This window comes from Lycium barbarum, chromosome 6 (genome assembly GCF_019175385.1).
Source record: "Lycium barbarum isolate Lr01 chromosome 6, ASM1917538v2, whole genome shotgun sequence".
In the NCBI taxonomy this organism is placed as follows: domain Eukaryota; kingdom Viridiplantae; phylum Streptophyta; class Magnoliopsida; order Solanales; family Solanaceae; genus Lycium; species Lycium barbarum.
This window is the reverse complement of record NC_083342.1, coordinates 14,819,784-14,846,409: the sequence shown is the minus strand read 5'-3', so window position 1 is coordinate 14,846,409 and position 26,626 is coordinate 14,819,784. Positions and strand designations below refer to the sequence as shown.

Sequence of the window (26,626 nt, the reverse complement as noted above, 5' to 3'; positions counted from 1 at the left end):
AAAAAAAATTAGATCGAGGGGGAAAAAATCAATCTAGCTGAGACTCAAGAACTAAGACTACTAAGATTGAATATCCAACGAGAGAAGTTAAAATCATACGAGAGGAAAGATATCTAATACTTTGTAGTTTTCTATCCAAGATCGTTGTAATACCTTGTAGCTTACTAGTTATTACTCGAGATGCTAGAACTAATTTAATTTCAATAGGAATAATATAATAGGTTTCAGAGTTGGAACTTTAGGTGTTAATTACGTTGCCGGCTTGTAGTAATTTTCATCATCCCAAACCCAAGGCGAACATTTTAATATTTTATTATATTTAAATTTTGTATGTAAAATATATTTTGCATATATAAACTTATTCGGTTCGGTTCGGTATTTTTTCGGTTTATTTTTATAAAATTAAAAACCAACCTAATTATTCGGTACGGTTATAAATTTATACAAAAACCGTCGATTTTATTAAAAGAAACATAAAAATCGGTTCGGTATAGTATGGTTCGGTCGATTAAGTCGTTTTTTTTTTAAATCATTGACACCCCTAACTCTAGTGTTTGTAGATAATTGCAAATATTACTCCCTTATCCTAATTTACATGACATTTTTGAATTTTCAAACTATAAACTTTGACCAAGTTTTTTTTAATCATATATACATGAGATGAATTGCAATTTAGAGTTTTTTTTTGGAATATTTGACCGAAGTAACCCATTATTTAAGCTAATTCATCAAAATAATATGTTTTTTGAAAGTTTACAGAACTAAAATAAACATATTTCACAGTAACGAATTAGGTATTATTTTATTAAAAAATTCCAATGAACAAAAAAACTAATGATTAACAACGTTAAAGGGTAATAAGTTACTGTGAGTAACGTTTTATTGTTAATACGTAACTGACAGTAACAACTCAAAAAAAAAAACTGCTTAGTCTTAAAAAAAAGTACTATTGATTAGCCTTACAATAAAGTACTGATTAGCCTTAAAAAAAGTACTGGTTAGCCTTACAATAAAGTACTGATTAGCCTTAAAAAAAGTACTGGTTAGCCTTAAAAAAATTACTGATTAGCCTTAAAAAAAGTATTGATTAGTCTTACACCACAGCTCACTCAAAATGCTCCCCTTTTATTTACAGTCACCTCTTCAAAAGCTCAGTTCATACCGCCGACACATGATGTTACCAATACGCATCAAGTTCCACCCATATATACATACACCACAGCTCCACCCATGACACAAATTCAGGGACAATGTCGCACAGATGTTGATCATTATGTCGAAGTTGAAAATGAGGCACGGTCAATTAATGATGAAATGATAAATAGAAAGCTCAAAAGTTTGGAGGATGCCATGAGAAGTTTGCGTGGACTTGGTAGTAACCAAAGCGTGAGATATGAAGAATTATGTGCATTTCCTGAGGTAGAATTGCCACCAGGTTACAAGATTCCAAAATTTGAGAAGTTTGATGGGTCGGGGAACCCTTTCTTCCATTTGAAGGTCTATTGTGAAAAGTTGATTGGTGTGGGGAAGAATGAAGGGATAAGAGTCAAACTATTCAATCAGAGTTTGAGTGGAAAAGCCTTGGAGTGGTATTCTAAGCAAGATACAACCAAATGGCGTACTTGGGATGATTTGGCAAATGCTTTTGTGGATCACTACAAGTTTCATGTTGAGATCGCTCCTGACAGAATCTCAATTACAAAGTTGAAGAAGAAGTTCACCGAATCATTTCGAGAATATGCTATACGGTGGAGGGAAGAAGCATCTAGGGTACACCCACCCATGGAGGAGACAGAAATGGTTACTTTCTTCATTCAAGCACTAGAACCGGAATACTATGAACGTTTGGTGACAATGAGTGGAAAAACTTTTGCAGAAGTGATCAAAGCTGGGGACATGATCGAAGATGGCATTAAGACAGGGAGAATAACAAGTCTTGCGGCTTTGCAGTCTACTAGTAGGGCTATACAAACAGGTACTCTCGGAAACGGAAAGAAAAAAGAAAAGGAAGCAGCATCGGTAATGGCTTTGGGAAACACATCATACCACCATCAACGACCCCCGCGATACCAGCCTAACGCTCACCACTCACAATATTTCCAATATTCTCCACATCCCTACGACCAAGCTTTGTCATCTTACCAACCTCAATCACCACAAATATCCTACCCCGTTTACAACACACAACCATCATATCGAGCTCCACGACCACCAACATATCCAGCTCCACCATCACAACCTCATCATCCAAACAATGCATCCGCACCTCGCCCAAATAAACCGTTTCGCAATTTCACACCATTGGGAGAACCACTGAGCGTTGTTTTCGAAAGACTGCAAGCTTCAGGCTTAGTATATCCTGTGGAAGGTAGAATTCCAGATCCATTACCCAGAAGCTTTGATCCCACTAAAACATGTGCATATCATTCGGGGGTAAAAGGCCATTCCACTGATCGTTGTTACGCATTGAAGCATAAGGTTGAGGATCTTATTGAAGCAAAACAGATCACGGTCAAACCACCAACACCAAATGTGGTTAACAATCCACTCCCAACCCATGATGGGGCCACGATAAATATGATTGGAACAGATGAAAATGTTGATGACCCAGTCGAATTTATAATGCCTGTGGATCGTGTGGAAGATCATGATCTTGTAGCCGTTGCTTCTCCGGCTGTAGTGATAAGGGGTTGTGTGCCTGTCGAAATATTAGGAGCTTCATCAATACCTGTGGAAGTAGTTCGAGCACCAAATCAGTTGCCAGTGCTCGATACAAAAGCCGTACCATGGAATTATCAACAAACTGTGATGGAATGTCGAGGAAAGGACACGATCACTGACAAGGTTAAGACGTCAGGAATGACAAGGTCTGGGAGGTGCTATTCTCCAGAAGAACTAGTTAGATTGGGGCAACTTAAGGAAACCAACGTACCTCCCAAAAGGGTCGTGACTGAATTCGAAGCAGAAGAATTTCTGAGGAAAATTAAAGCTAGTGAGTACTCAGTTGTGGATCAGTTGAAAAAGACCAATGCTCAAATTCCTATTCTCTCTTTGCTTTTGAGTTCAGATATGCACAGGAATGCATTGTTGAAGATCTTGAATGAAGCGTATGTTCCAAGCGAAACAACTAGTGAGGCGTTAGCTGGGATGATTGAGCGCGTACTTGACAGCCATCGAATCAGCTTCGATAATGAAGAATTGCCGCCGGAAGGATGCATGCATAACAAAGCACTCCATATAACTGTCAAGTGTCGTAACATGTTTGTGGCTAAGGTATTAGTTGATGGGGGTTCTGGACTCAACATCTGTCCATTAACAAGTCTGAAGAAGATCGGATATAATGTTAGCGAGCTCAAGACCAGTGATATGAATATTCGAGCATTTGATGGGGCTCCAAGGCGTCCTATTGGGGAAATAGAGTTGAAAGTGTTGATTGGCCCTGTTGAATTCATTATGGACTTTCAAGTACTTGATATTTCCACGTCATACAATATGTTGTTAGGTAGGCCGTGGATTCATCTGGCTGGGGCTGTACCATCTACTTTGCACCAAACTGTCAAATTCGAGTGGGATCAACAACAAATATGTATACATGGAGAAGGAGACACGTCTTTCTATATAGAGCAATCCACTCCATTCATCGAGGCAGAAGGAGGTTTCGACGGAGCAGCTTACCATGCTTGGGAGGTTGTGAATGTCACTAAAGAGAGTGAAGTGTGTCAAACTCAAGAATTCAAAATATCATGCGCCGCAATTATGGTTGCAAAAGAAATGGTGAGAAATGGGTACCTACCTGGCTTTGGGCTAGGGAAAACACTAAATGGGCGGGTTGAGCCAGTCGTTCTCCCTACGCAACAGTTTACATTCGGTTTGGGATATGAGCCAACTGAGGAAGAAGTGAAGAAAGCACGAAAGAATAAAAGGAAGGAGATTGCATTGCCAAAACCTATTCCTACCATTGATCAAACTTTCTCAAAACCTTCAGATCTGATTGTTGAAGTTGCCTATGATGATATCGTGGAGGGAGTCAAGAACCTGTTCGTGGAAGATGAAGATGATCATGCTGCGATAATCAAAGACTTTGCTGAAATATTGACTTTATAGGCTGCTGAGCCAGGACCTGAGTTGCAAAATTGAACTTCTATCTTAGCCCCGGTTCGTCGGGAGTTTCAGTATTTTCAGTTTAAATTTCCTTTTGTAGTAGGCCGGAGGCATCAACTAGAACATTTAGTTCCTTTTGTCATGTTGCCTCTATGTTTTGTTACGGCCTTTTTAAATTAAGATTCCGTCATTTTGTTTGTAACGAACTACGTTTGGCCTGACTTCCTGTTGGATACGTAGGCAGCCCACATCGGGTTCGGCCACTTTTTCAAAATATTTCAGTGTTTTGTTGTATGGGTGGAACTACGTGTGGCCTGATTTCCTTTTGGATACGTAGGCAACCCATATCGGGTTCGGCCCCCCCTTTATTAAAAAAACAAAAAAACAAAAATTCAAAAGTCTTTATTTTTACCACGAACTACGTCTGGCCTGATTCCTTTGGGATACGTAGGCAACCCGAGGCGGGTTCGGCCCTTCTATTTTGAAATTTTTCAGTTTGTCCAAACATTTTGGTTCCTATAAAATACATAAGGATTTTTATACAAAACTTGGTCTTCCCCACCGCTTAAATTCATGTGTGTTAGTATCTTGAAACTGAGACAAATTTTTGAAATCGGTCAAATCACTTTCAAAATTTTTTCATTACAACTTTCTCACTTTTCGATCGTTTAGAACCAAGCGTTTCCAGGACTTGAAACTGGGACAAATTTCGAAGTCGGTCAAATCACTTTCGAAAACTTTCATTATAAGTTCTTATTTTTCAATTGTCCAGAATCAAGCATCTCTAAGACTGAAACTGGGACAAATTTTTAGAAGTAGCATAAAAATGGTCTTAAACAAAAGTCCATCCATATTTCTAAAATGTGAGTAAATTCAAAAATCGAGTCTTCTTAATCATGTTACATATTAGAGCCACTAAGTATTTCCTTTCAAAGTCATCCAAATCTCATTACTTTTATTTTCAAAATATTTTTTTTTTATAACTGAAACTCCCCGGCAAAGCAAGATATGTGGTGAGACATCGAAGAACGTGGACGCGACCGAGACAAAAGTCAATTCAAGGGCCAAGTTCCCCGACATGCACAAGTCAACCAATTTTCTTTTAAACTCACAATTTTTCTTTGTTGAGACAGGTCCAATTAACATGAACACGGTGCATGTATTAAATTATGGGCGTGATCAAAAAGTTAACTTTCTTCAAAATGCAAATACTCTTCAGCATGGATGCAAAGGTAGCTTATGCCGAACGGTGGGCGTCGTTCCACTCATCACGAAATTTCAATTGCAACAGTGGACACAAGTTCATCTTCTCAACCAAGGGCTGTAAGTATAATTCTTTTAGACCCAGCTATTGATTCTTATCACTAACAGTTGTTTTAGCTCGTGACATTCATCGATGGATCGAATACATATAATCATGGACACTGACCTTGATCACCTGTTATTGGTTAGAATTCCTCAATTTCGTCATCACTTCATACATGTTCAAATTATTATCAAATTCTTTTAGAATGAAGTATGTTAATAAGATAACAAGATCGAAATATTGCATCGTATATCAAATTGTGGGGTTAATTATAGATTTAACCCCCGTCACAATGGGACATCGAGTAAGATGTGGATATCTTTTTACAATATTATCTCTAAAGTGGACGTGGATTTACATTTATATTGTGGATACGAGTATGGGAGTGGGAGTAGAATTATATTACAAAAATATACATATAATTGTAGAAAGTGGATACAGATTTATGTTTCGAAAGTAAAAGTGAATTTATTTTTGCGCCGTATAATGCAGACGTGAAAGTAGATGTAAATTTACTGTTGTACCGTATAATACGGACGTCAAAGTCGACGTGGATTTATATTTTGTACCGTGAAATGCGGACGTAGATTTATAGTTTGAACTGTGAAAGTGGACTTGGATTTATTTTTCTGCACCCTGAAAGTGGATATGGATTTACATTTTTTGCACCATGGGAAGTGGACATGATATAGGCACCCACCTTAGAATGCGGGTATGTCAATTTTCAATTTTAGGCACCCACCTTAGAATGCGGGTATTTTAAAATTTAATTTAGGCACCCACCTTAGAATGCGGGTATTTCAATGTTCAATTCAGGCACCCACCTTAGAATGCGGGTATTTCAATGTTCAAATTAGGCACCCACCTTAGAATGCGGGTATTTCAATGTTCAAATCAGGCACCCACCTTAGAATGCGGGTATGTCAATTTCAATCCAGGCACCCACCTTAGAATGCGGGTATTTCAATGTTCAATTCAGGCACCCACCTTAGAATGCGGGTATTTCAAAATTTAATTTAGGCACCCACCTTAGAATGCGGGTATTTCAATGTTCAATTCAGGCACCCACCTTAGAATGCAGGTATTTCAATGTTCAAATTAGGCACCCACCTTAGAATGCGGGTATTTCAATGTTCAAATTAGACACCCACCTTAGAATGCGGGTATTTCAAAATTTAATTTAGGCACCCACCTTAGAATGCGGGTATGTCAATTTCAATCCAGGCACCCACCTTAGAATGCGGGTATTTCAATGTTCAATTCAGGCACCCACCTTAGAATGCGGGTATTTCAATGTTCAAATTAGGCACCCACCTTAGAATGCGGGTATGCCAATTTTCAATTTAGGCGCCCACCTTAGAATGCGGGTATTTCAATGTTCAGTTCAGGCACCCACCTCCGAATGCGGGTATCTTATATTTCAAGTTCAGGCACCCACCTCCGAATGCGGGTATCTTATATTTCAGTTCAGGCGCCCACCTCCGAATGCGGGTATCTTATATTTCAAGTTCAGGCACCCACCTCCGAATGCGGGTATCTTATATTTCAGTTCAGGCGCCACCTCCGAATGCGGGTATCTTATATTTCAAGTTCAGGCGCCCACCTCCGAATGCGGGTATCTTATTTTTCAAGTTCAGGCGCCCACCTCCGAATGCGGGTATCTTATATTTCAAGTTCAGGCACCCACCTCCGAATGCGGGTATCTTATATTTCAAGTTCAGGCGCCCACCTCCGAATGCGGGTATCTTATATTTCAGTTCGGGCATCACCTCCGAATGTGGATTCAACTTTCGAAGCAGGGGTTGCAAGTGTAACTTCTCCAACCCTGCCTTATTTACATATATTTCTTTATTGCTAACATTTGTTTTAGCTGATGGCTTTTGGCAATATCAAAGTTGGCATCACACATCAAATCGTGGAACTATTTCTTCGGCAGCGAACTGGGGCAATTTGTCGGGAAGGATAGTCAAACTTGCCGACACGGGTCAAAGTTCTACCTCGAACACTCGTCTCTAATTGCAAGTATTCTCTTGCGTTCCAGCAATTCAATTTTCAGAATTCTAAAGTTTCTATCACAATACCCAGTGTTATCATAATTCAGCACTGGGACAATATTTTGCAAGTTTTGCGCCAATTGGGGTTCAAGTGTCGTAATTGTCCCAGAACTACACTCGACCTGATTCTCGTATAGCCCGAGATATGTAGGCAACTCAGAGACCGGAGTCCGGTCATAATCCTCTCAAGTTTCCTTTAGCCGGGACAAAATAGGCTACTGAGTCAACGTCTTTGCCCGACAACTCTTTCATCATTACCGGGCAAAGAGGGACAAGTTGTTGACACCCAATTTTGTCCCGCCTCTCCTCCGAAATACCTATTTTGCGCTTCTAATATTTTTTGGAAAAAATAAAAATATATATATATATATTATGTTTACTATAATTATTAGCCTCTTATCAATACCGCTATTGCATTATTCTATTAATTATTCTTATTACTATTACCGCATTTTATTATTATTATTATTATTAGTATTATTATTATTATCATTATTATATATTACTATTATTATAATTCATAATTTTTTATCATTTCGGCATTTTACCAGCTTACGCACACACATCACATTTATCTTTGCATAATTAAATAATAGTATTTATCTTACTGCGAATTTTCGAAATATTATTGCACGGCCATTACAACGCCATTTTTTACCCGAGCATTGATGATTGCGTATTTTGTATTGAGCAATATTTAACACAAGTTGTTTAAACAGGTCTTTTATTTAAATTTAGAAGCCAAACTATTTCTTGCACTCAGTCCGTATTTTGATTCATCGGATCCCAAATCAAATCCCAATCAACTCATAAATATTTCCTGACTAGCCCATATTTTGATCTCAATTTTTTGGAATAGTCCGTGTTTTAATTCGCTAGCTCATTCTTTTAATACCCGGTCCAAAAATTGACCCGGTCCATTTTATGGACCGGGTCCAGCCCATTTTCGTTCAGGATAAGGGAAACCCTTTAGGGTTTCCTTATCATTTTTCGCCCCTCCGCCGTCTCTCTCTTCCTCTCTCTCACTCTCTCTTCCGCCGCTCCTCACTCTTCCTCTCCTCACTCTCTCCATCATCGCTCCGACACCTCTGTCACATCCCACTCCATCACCATCTCCACCGCACCCATACCCCCACGTTACTTCACCCCACTGCTCCGACACCACCACGTTGCCACTGCTACATCCACGTGACCCCTGCCAACCCACTCACCGCTGTCCCTCACCTCTGTCACCTCTGACGCTCCCATCCCTCTCCTCGTTTCACCCCCACGTGACCTCTGCCAACACCCTCTCCATCTTGCTCCCCACGCGCATCTATCTAAAAAAGAAATAAACAAAACCCTAAAAGAGAGGCTCTATAAGAGGAACTGGGGGAGATTCTGAAAAAGGAGGGATTTTTGGATCGGTGAAACCCCCCCCCCCCCCCCCCCCCCGGAAAATTGAGGCTTTCGAATCGCAAAATCCCCCCCCCTGAAATTAAATTCTGAAACAAGCTCTTTTTTTTCGCTGTTCTTGAAATCCTGAAAATCTCTAAAATATGAGTCTTTTAATCACCTAAATTCCGAGTTCTATTAGCACTTTGATCTTGTTTATTTATCAAATCAGAATACTACATCAATTCTATTCTATTTTCATTGGTTTTGGTATCATTGTGAACCCGAGCATCGCAAGCTCGGATTCGATAGTGTTTCGAGTGGATATCGAGACCTTCGCCTCACTTCGCTGCACCCGAAGAAGGTAATTCTCCTTCTTTATTTGCTTTCTTTCTTACACTTTCTGTTTACTCTATGTTGTTTCAGTTTGTGATTAAGGCATGTTAGTTTAGTCAAATTAACTTAGTTGGATGGATTAAATCTGTTCGTATATCAGTATTAGTTAGGATTTTAATTAATCTTGTATAATAGTTAGTTAAATATGTTTTTCTTGTCAGTCTGTTTGTGTGGTAAAACATGTTTATGTAGAATAATCTAGCTTTGGTCTACTTGAGTATGCGAACAACTCTTCTTTATTTAGCTGATTTCCATTTTAGCAGTCAAGATGTGTCCTTGTGTTTATATGTTATGTTCGATTCAGGTCTATTTAGATATGTTTTCTATGTTAGTTTGTTTATCTGTTCAAGCATGTTTGGGTATGATAGTTTGGTTCAGTTCATTTCAAGTAAGTGAATACCTTCCTTCCCATTTCTGTCGAGTTCTATTTAACCTCTGCTTATCTGCTTTATGGCTATTTGCTTCATTTGTGTTTGGTTTAGCATATGGTCATTGCTAGTTAGTGGGACTGATCATGTTCGGTATGTTAAGACTTTACTGTGGTTACTGCCTTGATGGAATTCAGCATGATTCAATGACTTACTTTTATCATAAAGGAAGGTCAGATGTATGTTTAGTTAGTGTATATTTAAGCATAAGGTCCAATTAGCTTAATAATTGGTTGTTTTTCTTCTGCTTGACAAATGTGCTATATTTTTTTGCTTAAAATGAATTTTGGAAGTAAGAGGCTTGTTAAACTGATGATAACATGTTCAAACCCACTTGAAAGATTGGTTTAAAATAAAGATGTGGTTGCTCTGAAGTGTTTTTCTGGGATTCTGGGAAGAATATAAGTTTTTCCTTAGGGGTGGAGAGTGTATTCTTTTAAAAGAAATGTAGGTCCTATAGTGGGATGTTGGCATAGTGGCCGACTTTGTTTGTTCATGGATAGTTAAAAAGCGTGCCTTATTTGAATAGGATGAGGAGGCTGTCCCCTGCTTTGTTCCTGAATTGATTTAAAGAGACAAAATGTGGTTCTGTTTTAAATTACCTGAGATAATATGACAGGCACCTTTATGATAGTCTTCTTAATCTCGATATTACCTCTGTAGTATTGTGCCATTGGTTAAATCTGAAGAATATCTGCTTTGTTGAGGTTCTGTACCTTTAAAAGTCATACGGGTTTAAGATGTTCGAAACTTTGATCATTTATTGGAGCATAAAAGATATAGGACCAATTTGATGGGTTTTCTCTGCCCAGTAGAGGTGGGCAGTCCACTTTCCTTTGAATTATGCACATGTTATGTAGGCGGAAATATCTGATTTGAAATTCCTCAAATTGTTGAAATATTAGGAGTATGTTCAATCTGGTCATACACATTTTATGCCAGTGAATACGAATTAGCAGGTTCTGTTCGTAGCCTGTATTATCATTTGTTGTTGTTTGACTGCTGTGCATTGCTGCAAGTATATTTCAGTTGGTTTATGTATATTATGCACACTGCTGGTATATCTCTATTTGAAATGGTTATGAATATGTATACAGGAAGTATACTCAAGTATACATAGTATGCACAATCCGCTGATTTATGATCCTTATGTCTAACATCATTTATCGATCGTATACTAATTCTCCCTTTTTTTTTATGTATGAATATTGCATACGAGTCCAAGAGACTCGTCTCCCCTCCGCATTTGGAGTCGGGCTAAAAACCCAACAAGATTTCCTCTCTCTGTCCAGCCCCATCCGCAGCAGGAAAAAATGAATTCGGGGCCAAGCCCAATAGCAGCAACAGCCCACAACGATACATTGAAATTTCTGGACTGAAAACTCAGCAACAATCTGATCATCTCAGTTTGGAAATGGGCTGAGCCCATTTAAATTATCCCTTCCTCTATTTATTTTGTGCATATTAATTTGTATTATTCAACTAACTCTTTGTTTTTTTTTGTTTTATTAGTTTAGATAAATCTTAACTAATTAGTAGGTTTAGTTTTAGTTTAAAGGGTAGTTAATTTGAGAAAGACTAATTAATCCCATAAGCTTCATTTTTCTTTTATGTCAAAACTATTTATAGCATCTAACATTTATTTTATTTATTAATTCGCAAATAGCGTAACTAGGTATTTTGAGTTAATGGAATCGTATTTTATTCTTACTATCATATACATTTCAAAATGTCACTAATACACAGTATAAATTCAAGTATATTTTATACATAACTCTTCAAGTTTGAATCAATCACGCATATTTTTAGCTAAGTATAGTTCATAAGAATTAATAAAAAATGAAAAAGAAAATTCACTTCCTCTTGAATCCTATTCATAAGTCTAGATTTTTTACATTGCTATATTCATATAATATAATTTATCTAAAGTTCAAAATTGCTAAATCTCTTCTCAAAAGCTAGTATTTATGGGCAAATCATTATATTTCCTACAAGTCTTATCTTAAACAACATTTATTACATTTCATATAAGGTCTTAGCAACATTTTAATCTTTATTTAAATAGCATTTAAAATCCTCTTTTATGCAAACCATCTTTTATAAGTTTTATTTCTAAACAACATTTTATCTAAAGCCTTAGTAATATTTACAAGTTTTATTTAAAATGGCATTCAAAGTCCTCTTTTATACAAATTCTCACCTTCATTAATTAACCTAAGTTTGGCCGGATAACCGTAGTTAACGGATTCTAAAGGATGCCTAACACCTTCCCTTTAGGATAATATAGAGCCCTTACCCAGAATCACACTGGTTAGCAGACCATTAACGGAGGTTTAGTTTTAACTTTACCTTAGTTAATATTTAGGTGTCCTAATTCACCATTAAATTAATTAGGTGGCGACTCCTTACAACAGAATAAATAGGAATCACCAATACGTCATACTCCTGATTTAACCCGGTTAAAAAGGGGTGTGACAATAGCTTTGGGAGTAAAACAAAAGAGATTAATCAAAACCCTATAAAATATGACACTTAAACCTAAATATAACAAGTTTTCAAACATACTTCGGAGCACTTTACAACCCCTAAAACGACAATCCAAATGTATATGTATACTTGATGTAATGAGCCGATATTATTGTACACCAAAAAAAATATTAAGTTCTATATAAAATATTTATATTCCGGTGTTTTGAAAAGTGACTAATCTTAGGTCAAAGTACGCAAAAAACCTTAATTTTTGAGTTTGATGTTCAAAGAATAAAGGTTGGGTCGGGGGTTTTAGGGAAGGGTTTCACGCACAGATTCTGTGCGTGAAGCCTAGTTTGGTTCTTTTTTTTAATGGGTTAGTTTGGTTCCAATTTTTTATTTTTTTGGGTTACAAAAGTGCCGGACTCCTCATATTTAGAACCTTTTGGGAATAAAACCGACCCCGCACAATCGTTAGCAATACACTTGCAACTCGCACAAGGAGGATATGCAGTACGACCCTCCACTGATAAATAAATTGCCAAATAAATAGCTATAACAAATAATAAATTTTGAAACATTTTTCTCTAATTTGTGGTTTGCATATATGTGATGGTTGACCTTTTATAATGCAGTTAATTTACTGAAATTGTAAGAGGATTGGAGAAAAATTAATACACTTGATAACTCTAGTTAGGGGTGTCAATGGTACGGTTCGGGCGGTTATTTTATAAAATTTATACTGTACCAATTTTTCGGTTATTTCATTTTGTAGAACCAAAATTAGACTTTTCGAAACCGTCCCATCATGTCGGTTTTTCTTCGGTATCGGTACGGTTCGATTAATTTTCGTTTTTTTTTTTTTTTTTAAAACATCATGTTATAGTCACTTGTAAGTTAAAGAGACAATATCATACATACTTCTATAGGATTTTGACAAACACTCTCTAGATATTTTTACTGATTAAAAGGTGATGAATCAAGAAAACATGAAAGACGACAAGAATAGAGATTGATCCTACTATTCAATGGTTACGTAAAATAATGTTAAGCAAAAAAAAAAAAAAAAAAAAAAATTAGATCGAGGGGGAAAAAATCAATCTAGCTGAGACTCAAGAACTAAGACTACTAAGATTGAATATCCAACGAGAGAAGTTAAAATCATACGAGAGGAAAGATATCTAATACTTTGTAGTTTTCTATCCAAGATCGTTGTAATACCTTGTAGCTTACTAGTTATTACTCGAGATGCTAGAACTAATTTAATTTCAATAGGAATAATATAATAGGTTTCAGAGTTGGAACTTTAGGTGTTAATTACGTTGCCGGCTTGTAGTAATTTTCATCATCCCAAACCCAAGGCGAACATTTTAATATTTTATTATATTTAAATTTTGTATGTAAAATATATTTTGCATATATAAACTTATTCGGTTCGGTTCGGTATTTTTTCGGTTTATTTTTATAAAATTAAAAACCAACCTAATTATTCGGTACGGTTATAAATTTATACAAAAACCGTCGATTTTATTAAAAGAAACATAAAAATCGGTTCGGTATAGTATGGTTCGGTCGATTAAGTCGTTTTTTTTTTAAATCATTGACACCCCTAACTCTAGTGTTTGTAGATAATTGCAAATATTACTCCCTTATCCTAATTTACATGACATTTTTGAATTTTCAAACTATAAACTTTGACCAAGTTTTTTTTAATCATATATACATGAGATGAATTGCAATTTAGAGTTTTTTTTTGGAATATTTGACCGAAGTAACCCATTATTTAAGCTAATTCATCAAAATAATATGTTTTTTGAAAGTTTACAGAACTAAAATAAACATATTTCACAGTAACGAATTAGGTATTATTTTATTAAAAAATTCCAATGAACAAAAAAACTAATGATTAACAACGTTAAAGGGTAATAAGTTACTGTGAGTAACGTTTTATTGTTAATACGTAACTGACAGTAACAACTCAAAAAAAAAAAACTGCTTAGCCTTAAAAAAAAGTACTATTGATTAGCCTTACAATAAAGTACTGATTAGCCTTAAAAAAAGTACTGGTTAGCCTTACAATAAAGTACTGATTAGCCTTAAAAAAAGTACTGGTTAGCCTTAAAAAAATTACTGATTAGCCTTAAAAAAAGTATTGATTAGTCTTACCAAAAAAAAAAAAAACACTGATTAGCTAACCACATATTTAACACGATTTGGATCAAATGCATCCTCAGGTTTCAAAGAAGTCACAACAATGCTAAAGATCGCGTCCGGTGCGCATAAATAGAGTAATCCTATTGGTGATTTTATGATAACGTTATACTACTGACCGTATAGATGCAGAAAGAAAGTTGCGAGCAGATGAAATTACGTTGGAACTCTTGTAAAAGCTAAACTACTTTCCTGAGACGTTGACAATAGAAGTATGATATGACACTATACATATAATGCAGGTTTGTAGCAAATGACTTACCCATCATCCCCAGAAATTATATCATGAAATGATTGTCTCAAACGTAGATAATCTGCTAATACACATATTTATGTAAAAGCAAATCATGAAGTCAATCAGTATCTTTTAGTAAGGCTAATCAGTACTTTTTTGTAAGGCTAATCAATTACCTTTTTTTAAGGCTAAGCAATACTTTTCTTTAGAGTCGTTATAATCAATTATGTATTAACCATAAAATGTTACTCACAGTAACAAATATACCTTTTAACGCCGTTAACCCTTAGCTTTTTTACCCCTTGGTATTTTTGAATAGAAGAATACCTAATTCGTTACTGTGAAATGCATTTATTCTCAGTGGCGTACGCAGAATTTTTCTCAGCAGTGTCACATTTTAAAATGAGTAATAATAGACGAAATAATATAACACCACATTAAAAAGGAACAAATACTAATAAAACACAATTCACTTACATTATTATAACTTTTCTTAAAAAAATACTATTACTTTTTTGGATGAGTTTTTTTTTTTTTTTTTTTTTGTAAATGTATTCAAAATTACCTCATTAGAAATAATACTAAATACTTTTTTTTAATGTTTAGAACCAAATATTCACTAAACAACTGATTATTCATTTGATTTCGTAAATTGTCTTAATCAATTTTATTGGCGAGAAAGAAGGTGAGGGGAAAAAAACATAAAAAAGAACCGCACCTACAACAGATAACTATCTACAAAAGCAACAAGATTCTTCTTTAGTTGAAGATGTTTATTGTCGCATCAATAGATAAGTGTGAGTTTAGACCAATGGGTTTTAGTTTTGTTAACTTCCAAGAGGTCATAAGTTCGACTCTCACATGTATCATTTGGCAGAAAGATACGTGGTGACCAAAACTTTTATATAAAAAAAATGGAGTTGTGAGGGGTCGAACTCGCGCACTCACTAGATAATCTCAGTGTCTAACCAGTTGAGCTACGCAATACTTTGTGTTAAGCGGTCTCTCTCTCTCTCTCTCTCTCTCTCTCTCTCTCTCTCTCTCTCTCTCTCTCTCTCTCTCTCTCTCTCTCTCTCTCTCTCTCTCTCTCTCTCTCTCTCTCTCTCTCTATATATATATATATATATATATATATATATATCTTCCATGTTAGCTTCTGCCTTTAATTATATATACATATTTAGCAAAAATTTCCGACGAAACACTGTCACGTGACATCCCTCGGCTTAAGGTAAATCCGCCCATGTTTTTCTAATTCTGTAAACTTTCGAAAAAAGATATTTTTTTGGTGAATTGGCTTAAATAATGGTTTACTTCAGTCAAAAAATCTTTTTTTTTTGTTTAGTTTTTTAATTATCTATTTTGTTTTTTAATATCGAGTTGACTAATCTAGTGTAACTTCAAATATTACTAGTAAATTGACTCCTTGGAAAGGAAAAGTGGGAGTAATTACTAATTAATATGAACAACTAACCTGTGCTTGTTTGCGTGACCTTTTTAAGTTGTAACCCCATTTCAGGATTTAAGGTGATCGGATATTTAATTTGAACAACTAAGCAATTTTTGGTTGTAATTTTCTTGTTGGATGAAATAGTTTCTAATGGGAGTAATCAAATATAACAAAGAATAATTTCAAATAATCTTTGACATATTTTTGTCAAAAATGACTACTTATTAAAGTAAGAGAAAATTAATTTCAATAAGTCTTCTTGATTTTGCAAAAATGATTCACTGATTCTTGTGTCATTGGTTCTCTACGTACTTTGTTCTACTTTCTTTCGCAAATATTTTTTCCCCTTTATTTTTGTGAATCAATGAGCTTAGAGTGTTTTTTTTGGTTGCATTTTGTAGTTGCTGATGAATAAATTTTCTTACGGAGGAAGATTAATGAATCTAAATTTTTGATTACTGGCATTTCCACTTATTAATTTTGAGGGTACTGCTTGAATTTTAGGTTATAGAGTTTTTCAATAATTCTAGGTTTAAAACAATCTCATATATATAAGCTGAAGTAGAAGGTTTTCTAGACACTTCTGATAAGCTTTATTCCAGTACATATTCAGCCTCTTAAATTTGCTTGAGTTTTTCATTTAGACATTTATGCTAAGGCCCCGTTTGGACATGATTTGAAACATGGTATGAAATTATGTTTGGACATTTAATTTGGATATTTTAAGGAGTATTTCCTCTTATAGACATAAAACCCTACAAGTTGTGAAAACTATCAAAACATTCTCAATTCTTATACAATCTTACCAAATGAGCAAGTCATGGTTCATAACAAAATTAATATGCTAATTCATAACAACCGGCTCAAAATTAATACTAGAAGACCTTTCTAAAAATACAACATCAATTGATCAAATTTTAGCTCAATAAATAAAATTGGTCGACATATAAATTAAAAGGTCGGTAGACATAAATAAAATTTGGTGGAAGTTAATGAGATTGGTAAATGATTGATGGGGGTAATTGTTAAAAATGTCTATCAACTTATTGGTCTTTTTTTACAAAATATAAACTCATGGGTTAAATTTTATATTTAAAAAAGTTGAAACCATGGTTTCAAACCATGACTGAAAACGCATGTCCAAACGCTGGTTTGAAACCATGATTTGAAAATTGATGGCCAAACGCCTACTAAGCTTTGTTCCGTTTGAACACATAATAATGTTAGTAGAACATGTAGCTAGGGGTGTACATGGACCGGGTTGGTTCGGATTTTTTAAGCACCAAACCAAACCAATTGCGTCGGATTTTAAAATTTATACACCAAACCAAACCAATAAAATTCGGGTTTTTCAACCTCGGGTTTTCTCGGGTTGTTCGGTTTTCTCAGATTTTTCGGGTTTTTTTTCGGAATAGTCTTGATACAAAACATATAACTTTTACTTTAAATATTTCTTTAGTCCTAGTAAGATACAATTATATAATTAAGGTGTTTCTTAAGAAAATAACAAAAAATGTGAGAAGAGTGATGACATTGTATTAAAATATTCAACAAAAGCTAATATAATCGGTTAAAATAAATATTGCTAATTAACAAGCCATAAAAGAAAATGACTATAATCTAAAAATACTAAGTCATGCTAAAATAAGTATTAATTATATGACAAAGAAAAAAACTTAAGTTATGTATTTTTACTCTCTAAATCAATTATGCAAAACTAAAGAATAGATATCCAACATTATTGTCATTTCTAGTGGTAAATTGAATTTCTTTTGTTAGGATTAGTGTTGAGTTGGTTTTGGTTTTGACTTTATTTGAGTTCCTAACATCCATAGGATATAAAACTTATTGACATTCAAAGTTCTAAGTTCAAGCTTGAATAATATAATAATAGATAAAAAATTACGAAAAAATTTAAGAAATATTTATAAATTACTTTACAAATAAATATTTTTATGTATAAAATATTTTAAAAATTGAATACATGTAATGTCGGGTTGGTTTGGTTCGGTTTGACTTTTTTTAGTTAAAACCAAACCAAACCAATTATGATCGGGTTTTTTTTTTTCCAACACCAAACCAAGTCAAACCAAACCACTAGTCGGGTTTTTTTCTCGGTTTGACTCGGTTTATCGGTTTGGTGCGGTTTGTCCCTCGGTAGACATATGTTGGGTCTGCGCCTGCACACATACCTGGGGTTGGCTACGGACATGACAGTCCCTTGCCTGGTGCTGAGCGTCCCTGGTGCGCGCACAGCCCAATCCTCAGGCTTGACACTGGTCTGGTGCCTGTGCACCTGGGCGGTGCGACGCTTGAGTAGGGCAACTCCTGAATCCTTGGTCGGTGTCATGTGTGTCCTTTGTGGTATGCCTATGATGAGGCTTTGCCAAATGTAGCCCTCGCGACATACTTCCATCTTGCATGGTGCAGCGTCGCCCCACGACTGCACGTCTAGGCCAACAGACCCTTGCTCGCTAGGCTGAACCTGAGCCAAACTCACAAGTCAACACACGAGGCTCTTAGGAGAGGTGCCTCGAGTGTTCAATCGGCACGGAGGGCTTTCTCATTCTCAAGGATAGCCCGCAGGGCATGGTCGGTCCGTACGTCAAGCCTCCGGCTCTCGTTGGGCGCCCAACGCTGGCCTGTGGCCGAGCGCCGCCCATAGAGTTGCGTAACTCGTATGGGTACCTAGGACCCTTTGGGGATGCCTAGGCAGGCCCTTGAGGTTGGCCCCCAAGGATGCTCACTTGGTGCGGCTTGATGGTGGCACGCACGGGGGAGGCTGGCTGAGGTGAGACACTTGTGCCCCCCTTATATATGCTTTAAAAATAAAATCCCAAGTTTTAGCACTGGACATGATTCTGCCCGAGAATCACACTTGGCCTTTCTCAATGATCCGAACTCCAAATGAGGCGCCGTCTGTTCCTAACTCTTTCTCTTGACTTCCTTCACTCCTCCATGAAGTTTCATCTCATCCCCATGCTCGTGGAACGAGATATGGCCTTAGGGAGCTTTGACACTGACACTGCTCCTTGGCTAAGTCAAGCCCTTAGTCAAATGATGTTCAAATGACGCCAAACTTGGTAAGCACCTTCAATAACATTTTAGTAAGGGTGTGTTCACCCTAAATCCCAAGATACCATCCATAGCTCGGAAACGCTCGGGACTGACACTCAGGCACGCACGGGGACGCTCGTGCGTCGACGACCCGTGGGCTCATCCTGGATACTTGTGGAACTTCCTTGCTACTCTTATGATATGCAATGGAGTATATCTATGATGATTGTGGGCTCCCGTCCGTCGGCACCCATGTTGGTGCACGTCGCCCGCATGGCTGACACTGCCTGCGCGGCTGACACTGCCTGCGGGCTGGCACTGCCTGTGCGGCTGGCACTGCCTGTGGCCTGGCACTGCCTGTGCGGCTGGCACTGCCTGTGGGCTGGCAGTGCCTGTGCAGCTGACACTCGTTTGGCCCGTTCACGGCGCATGAGGTTACGGGCGCCAAGACACAATGGAGGCAACCCGTAACATTCTCCCCCACTCAAGCTGGGCATCGACCCCGATGCCTCATAACGCCAACGACAACCCGGAGTGTGACCCCTCAAGGTTTTACATCGCGGCCCCAAATCCTGTGGGTTCGCAACCCATGTGTGTTCTTCTTGAAAATGGAGTCGTGCCCGTGCACTGCTCCCCCAAGTTTCTCCCAAGCGTGCCTCTACACTTCACCTCCCGGTGTTCACTTGGAAAGCGCCTCCGCGCTTGCACCCTCTGGTGGCTAACTTTGTGGTAACCTTGTTGTCAACCACGCCATGATCCTCACGGCAACTGATGCGTCCTCTAGTGGCCTAACTTTGAGTGGTGGCACTCTTTCTAGCCATATGATGATTGTGACAAAATGGCAAATCCGTTTTGGAAGTCTGCTTCCGACTGGTAGCTTACATCTGAGACATTTTCCCGACTAAGGCACTTAGTTTACAGCCATTTGCTGTACTGCTCCCTTTGTATCTTTAGCCCGGTTTAGGATTGGCACACCTTGATGTGGCACATGCAACCCCCACTATATGTGGTGCGGTCTCTTTGCTTTGCTTATGGAAGATCTTTCTCTAATTGGAAATGCATGGACCCAATGCTGTCGCAATGGGCGAATACTCCCCCACATGGGTGGCGGCAGTACTAAAATGCTGATGCCGAGGTTCCAAGATGTCCTCATCTCTTGGTCCACATTACCGATGGAGCCCTTGGCGAGCAATGACGCTCTAGGCGAGCGATGGCCGAGCCCTTGGCGGGCGATGCAGCTCTTGACGGATGATTACTGAGCCCTTGGCGGGCGATGAAAGATGATGGCGGCCTGATGGCCGATGACCTGATGACCATATGTCTGATAATGATTTGATGACCATATGTCTGCCGATGGTCTGATGGCCATATGTCTGCTGATGGTCTGATGACCATATGTTTGCTGATGATATGATGACTCATATGCGCATCCCTTGGTGTGGCACCAATATCGTGATGATAGCCTGATGGCTACTGTGGGCATCCCTTGGTGTGACACCAATATTGTGATGATAGCCTGATGGCTATTGTGGACATCTCTTGGTGTGGCGCTCTCGCCAACCATGCTGTTAGGGACCCCCTTTCTCTTGTGGGCAACTCACCTTGTTGGGTGTATAGCAAGGTCAAGTATTGATATCTTAACTCGGAGTGACTTGCAATTTGAGCCAATGTCCTGGTGGACAAATTGTGACTGACATAACGGCTTGCTTATTTCATGGAATTGGTGGCTGCTTGAAGCTCAACTCTAACCCAATCGCATATAATATGGCCTCTGGAAAGACCATGCTGCACCATGGCATCTTCGGCAACTCATATGTTTGGTACCATGTGGTATTGAGAAGATCTCTTGGAACGTACTCCTGGTGAGTACTTGATTTTTTTTTCTCTGCTCGAGAGGAGATAGCTTCATACATACATGACCATAGGTCTTTGTTCTCAAATTGATCCTCATATGCTTGATGCCCGATTCTTCAGTGTGGTACCTGGGTTACCGTCCTGGTTGTTCGGGATCCCTTGGTTATCCTTTGGATAGATCACATTCTCAAACTTGATGCTTAGCTATTCCCCACTCTTATGTTGTTCAATGATCTTTGCCTCCTCACCTTGGTGATTCAGCATGATGAAATGCCTAACCCACGCGTCGTGGATTGGTGATTGTCCGCAATGCCTCCTGCTATGCAATCAACCTAGTTTTGGTGTTGTTCCGGTTTAACAACACAATGTGCGACATGTGCCTCCCCACGCTCAGTGGTTTGGCTCTTTGATGACATTGCCTCCCTACGTGGTAGTACGGCTTTTTCCTGATCCTGCCTCCCCATTTAACTGGTTTGGCATTCCATTACAAACGTGGTGGATGGTTCCACCTGCTGATCATGACATATGAACTCCCCGCAAAGAAGCCTACTCGCAGGTCCTTTCTTACGTTGTCGCGGCTCGTTGGCGCTCCCCGCTCTAGCTCGGTATCACCCAATGTCTAGAGCTCAAAATTGGAGGTCGCTCTCCCTCCATGATGATAGGTATGATGATAGGTTATTGGCGATAGCTCGCCTCCCGTAACACGCAACCCTAACGATCACAAGCTGGGGGTTTGCCCCTTGCTTTAGGCGTATAAGCCCATTGGATGTTGATGGACTTACCTTTCATTGCTTGCGACCTTTATGACGGCTAGGCGTCTAATGTTGTAGTTCCCGCAATTGTGAGCCCTTAGGCAATGCTCATGGTCCACCCTTCATCGAGGACACTCGAAAAGATGCAACTGTTATGTACATGGACAAGAGACCTTGACTGGGCAATTTTTTTTTTGATGCACTCACCGTCTCTACCTGATGTTTTAGCGAGTCCATGATTCTCTGAATAAAGCTGTAACCGACTGCCAACAGAGTTTATATAACAATGACGGATGTGGACATATCCCCAGTAGCATAACCCAATGGTGCTACCTGCTGACCAGGTACGTCTCAATGGAATCCCTCTGAAATTAGTGCTCATTGTGTGAAAGCCATCCTTGAAGGTACGTCGATGAAATTCAGATGCTTCAACATGAAATCACCTTATGCAACCGATGGCGGAAACAACGGTTGTGGCATGACCTGATTCTGAAAAACAAATGTGGTTCATGGTTGATGAAGAAAATTTTAAGGGAGACTGACTACAAACAATCTCCTTTCAGTCAGTGGCATCTGGTTCGCTGACTTGATTGGCATTAAGAACATCGCTTTCTGCCTTGATAGGCACTCTGCACTGACACTCAATAATGCACTGATGATATGATCTCTGTGCTCTGATACCAACTGTCCATATTTTCTCCATAAAGTCTTATAATGACTTTGAATTGTACTATTTTCGTACGGAGCAATCGAATCAAATTGTATTTTCCCATTTTTCTTTAGCTTCGTCACAAGTTGTCCTATGCATTCTGCAAATACATTAATGTCCGTGTCCAAAAAATGTTCATAATCTATGTCGATTCCATCAATGTTGTACTCTTTAATCATAGGTGATAACGAGGATATCGCGTTATCAACCCAAGAATTAATTGACTTAGGTTTAAAATAAACGTTCTTGTTGTCACCTACCGTGTCACCTCCTAAGCTGACCGCGATTTTCACATTTTTGTAACGAGATTTTATCGAGGCAATTTCTGTAGGGTTAAGGTGATTGTTTTCCCAAAAAATGTTGAATTTTCCATTTGTAGGTGTAGGATTTGAGTTGTCGGAATTATAATCGATAGCAAATGCTAATATGAAATGGAACTCTATGTTAGAGTTTATTGGTACGTCAGTGAGCTTCACGGAGGTTGATTCTGCACCAATGTACTCTCGAAAGAGTTTTGAATTTGCAGCTGTGGAAATAATTGAAGAAACTTAGATAGAGGACACTCAAAATTTAGCAGCAAATTAAGAAGAATGGTAAGTATATGTCTACTGCAGTTTTTGTATAACCATGCATGGTATTTGGACCCACCCTTAGTAGGCGTTCGGACATGGATTTAAAATCATTGATTTGGGTAGGTTAAGTTTGAATTGTGTTTGGACATGCAATTTAATTTTAAAAGTTGTACTTTTTCTCATAAACAAGAAAACCCACAATTAGTGAAAACTATCAAAACTTCAGCAAATAACAGGCAAAGGATAGTGTTGCCAGTGATAATTCTTGTCGGCGGATTGGGAAAGCCACCACTTGGCCGGATTGAGCAGGTGTGGTCGTTTGGAGAAGGTGTTGGTTTTTGGATAAAGCAGGCTTTGGAAATTACTTTTGCAATAAATATGGCTCTTTTTCTGCAGAATTTAAAATTATGGATCAAGGTTTAAATTTTAAGAAATTTAAAATCACGGATTTGGAATTGAAGTAGTGATTTATACTACCAACATGGAGAGTAACGATCTTGAGGTCAAAGAAAAATTCTACTTTTAGGTGAATTTGAGATTTGAAATCAAGATTTCAAGTTGAAGTTTTGTTCAGAAGGTCATAAACAAACACATATTTCAAATCAAAACTTCAAATTTGAAGTCTAAATTGCATGTCCAAACACATCTTTAATCACAGATCTCGAGTTCGAGACTTGAAAAGGAAGAACTTTTTTTATAGGGAGCGTCTCACTCTTTAATGAGCTCTATGCAGCACAAATTCAAATTAATCGAGCCAATAATATTGAATACCGAATGGTTATAAAAAAAATAAGTATATACTCCTATTTGTACAGTTGATCAGCTTACTAACAAGAATGAGAGATGTATATATATTTATTACTACTGCATGATGGAAAAGAGACAATGAAGAAGATGATTAAGAGGAAATGGCAGAGCTCCATGATGATGGTTTGTTCAAGTGCTTAGGATTTGTAGTCCTGTTTCAGTTTATTGATGCATATATATATAAGTGAATCCTAGAGCAGAAGATAATACATTTTTAAATACACATTGTCCATGTATTTTAACATATTTTAGCAAATTATAAACTAACTTATTTTTTAAGTAACTAATCTCACTTCTTTTTCTCAATATATTTTCTTAGTTTGAGTTTCATGCACTGAAAGTGTAAAAGATAAATTTATATAATTATGTTATTTAGAAGATTCTTGCATATAATTTTTATAATAAGCATGAATTAATAACCTAATAATAATAAAAATTAATTCGCTATCATAACTTAAACTACTGTAATAATGTAATTTTTTTATAAGAAATTAGAATATATAACTTAAATCCTGTTCATTTACTTTAAATGTTTTATTGGAAGGTAGCCGTTTCCAGCTTGTTCAAGCTGCCATAGAATATTATACTTATCTCCTATGGGAAAAGGACATGTACAGTTGCAAGCATCCAAGGACATTTAACTCTACTATCTAATTTCTAATCGGCTGCTTGTGGAAAGTAACAAAGTTTTACATAGTATAGTTTTACTAAGAACTTAGAAGAAAGTGCCCATTAGTTATATTACGGGCTGCCTTCATTGTGCCTTGGCGCCCGTAACCTCGCGAGCCCTGAGCGGGCCAAACGAGTGTCAGCCGCACAGGCAGTGCCAGCCCACAGGCAGTGTCAGCCCCGCAGGCAGTGTCAGCCATGCGGGCGACGTGCACCAACATGGGTTCTGTCATGGGTGGCTTTACCGCCATGCCCAATGACCCCTTGGTCGCACCCCATGGCCCCAGTGTCATGGACGACCCCGTGGTCTCGGTCGCACCAAGCGACAAGAATGCCTATGCCAATGTCGCCCCATCGGTTGCTCGTGACCGAGCCCACCAGCCGGTTGTGCCTAAAGTGCCCATCAGCTAGCAGCGCCCTCAACGCTTGCCTGCAGTCAGCGCCCATGCCAGGCAGCCCGCGCGCAGTGCCCGACCGTCTGCGCCCCAGCGCGCCTGACAGCCAGCGCCTACGTGCGCCCGACCGTGCCCGCACCCCGGTGCGCACGGCAGTGCCATGATCCGAAGATGCTGTAATGGACCTGCTCTAGTTTAGGTCACTTTTGATGTAAATATAGAGTAGTTTACTTTCTGTTCTTATAGTATGATTCTCTAGCTTTTTTATGTCTACTCCTGTAACTTGGGTTATTTTTTTTAAAGCATTATTAGGGGGGATATAGTTGGTGAAATCAAAAAGCATTCAAATCTTCTGCAAAGGTGTTCTCTCCCCCTCGAACACCCCAACTCTCTTGTAATCAATTCTCTGTTAATACAAGCAAGCATTTTCATTTTCAATTCTCTCATTCCAATTGTTGACGACACGATTTTCCTACACGGCACTGACAGTCTAGTCTAGCGTGTAGAGGGGACCTCAGATTGGCGGATAGTGATCACACGGAAGTCGAATTACTTAGCCTTACGTCGCCCCTTCTAAACATCTCAAGAAGGCGCCGCGTAACAGTTGGTATCATAGCCAAGTTTTGGGTTGGCTAGCAAACGAAGGAAATTTGTTTTGACGGGCTTTGTCACCAGCCATGGTGAGGACTCAAGGGGAACGCATTGCGGACCTCGAAGCAGCTGTCGAGGGACTGAGACAGCTAAATGATACTGTGCCAGGTCTGAGGGCCGGTATGGTTGAAAGGATGGATGACCTGGACCGTAAGACAACGATGGCTAGCAACGACATCGTGCACATGAGTCGTGATTTTGAGGGAACACGACAGATTGTGGAGCAGTTGCGACAAGGAAGAACGGAGGATGTAGCTAACATAGCTGCAATGCAACAAACTATTGATCAGTTGACGGGCCAGCTTAATATCTTTCAAGCGGCCCTAAATGGAGTTCTCCGAGGAGGAGGAAATCAGGGTGGGGGCGCTGGAAATCATGCGCCCGTGCCCCAAAAAATCAAGATACCGGAGCCCAAGGCCTACCACGGTGCTCGGAATGCCAAGGAAGTTGAAAATTTCATTTTTGACGTTGAACAATACTTTGAGGCCGTGGGGGAGTTAGAGGAACCAAAGAAGGTAGCAACTGCTACCATGTATTTGCAAGGCGATGCTAAGCTTTGGTGGCGGGTAAAGTTTGAAGCCATCAGGGCCGAGGAAGAGAATCTAACGACATGGGAGGAACTAAAGCCGGCTATCCGCTTGCAATTCTTTCCAGAAAATGTCGAGTACAATGCGCGCAGGAAGCTCAGGGAGCTGCGCCAGACCAAGTCAGTTAGGGATTATGTACGTGAGTACTCCGCACTCATGCTGAGTATTCGAGACATGAGTAAGAAAGCCAAGCTTTTCACGTTCATGGAGGGAATGAAGCCTTATGCCCGCGCAGAACTGCAAAGGCAACGGATGGACACAGTGACAAGGGCCATGCAAGCTGTTGAGTGCCTTGTCGACTATCAGGTGGAGCCTCGAAAGGACAAGCCACAACAACCTCCTAAAGGAGGGAATATAAGAGGAGGCCAACACAATAACTATAACAACAACAACATGGGTGGTCCCAGTAGAAGTGGGGGAGACCGAGGGTCCAACCAATCTAGGACCTCCTCGTCCGGCAGTGTGAGTGTTGCGTCTTCAAATAAAAATCGTGGGAAAACGCCCTATGTTCCAAAGGGCGGATGTTTCGAGTGCGGTGGGCCGCACATG

The 26,626-nt window shown here is 38.7% G+C and overlaps 1 protein-coding gene across 1 annotated transcript; it reads right to left on the bottom strand.

The window, feature by feature from the left end:
- Positions 1 to 22,215: 22,215 nt before the first annotated feature.
- Positions 22,216 to 24,891, bottom strand: LOC132643849 (chitinase 2-like). The gene is made up of 2 exons (XM_060360369.1): positions 24,690 to 24,891; positions 22,216 to 22,943 (listed from the first exon to the last, which is right to left on the bottom strand). Exons 1-2 carry the CDS (start codon positions 24,889 to 24,891, stop codon positions 22,216 to 22,218), a joined length of 930 nt encoding a protein of 309 aa, XP_060216352.1.
- Between the last annotated feature and the right edge of the window lie 1,735 nt (positions 24,892 to 26,626).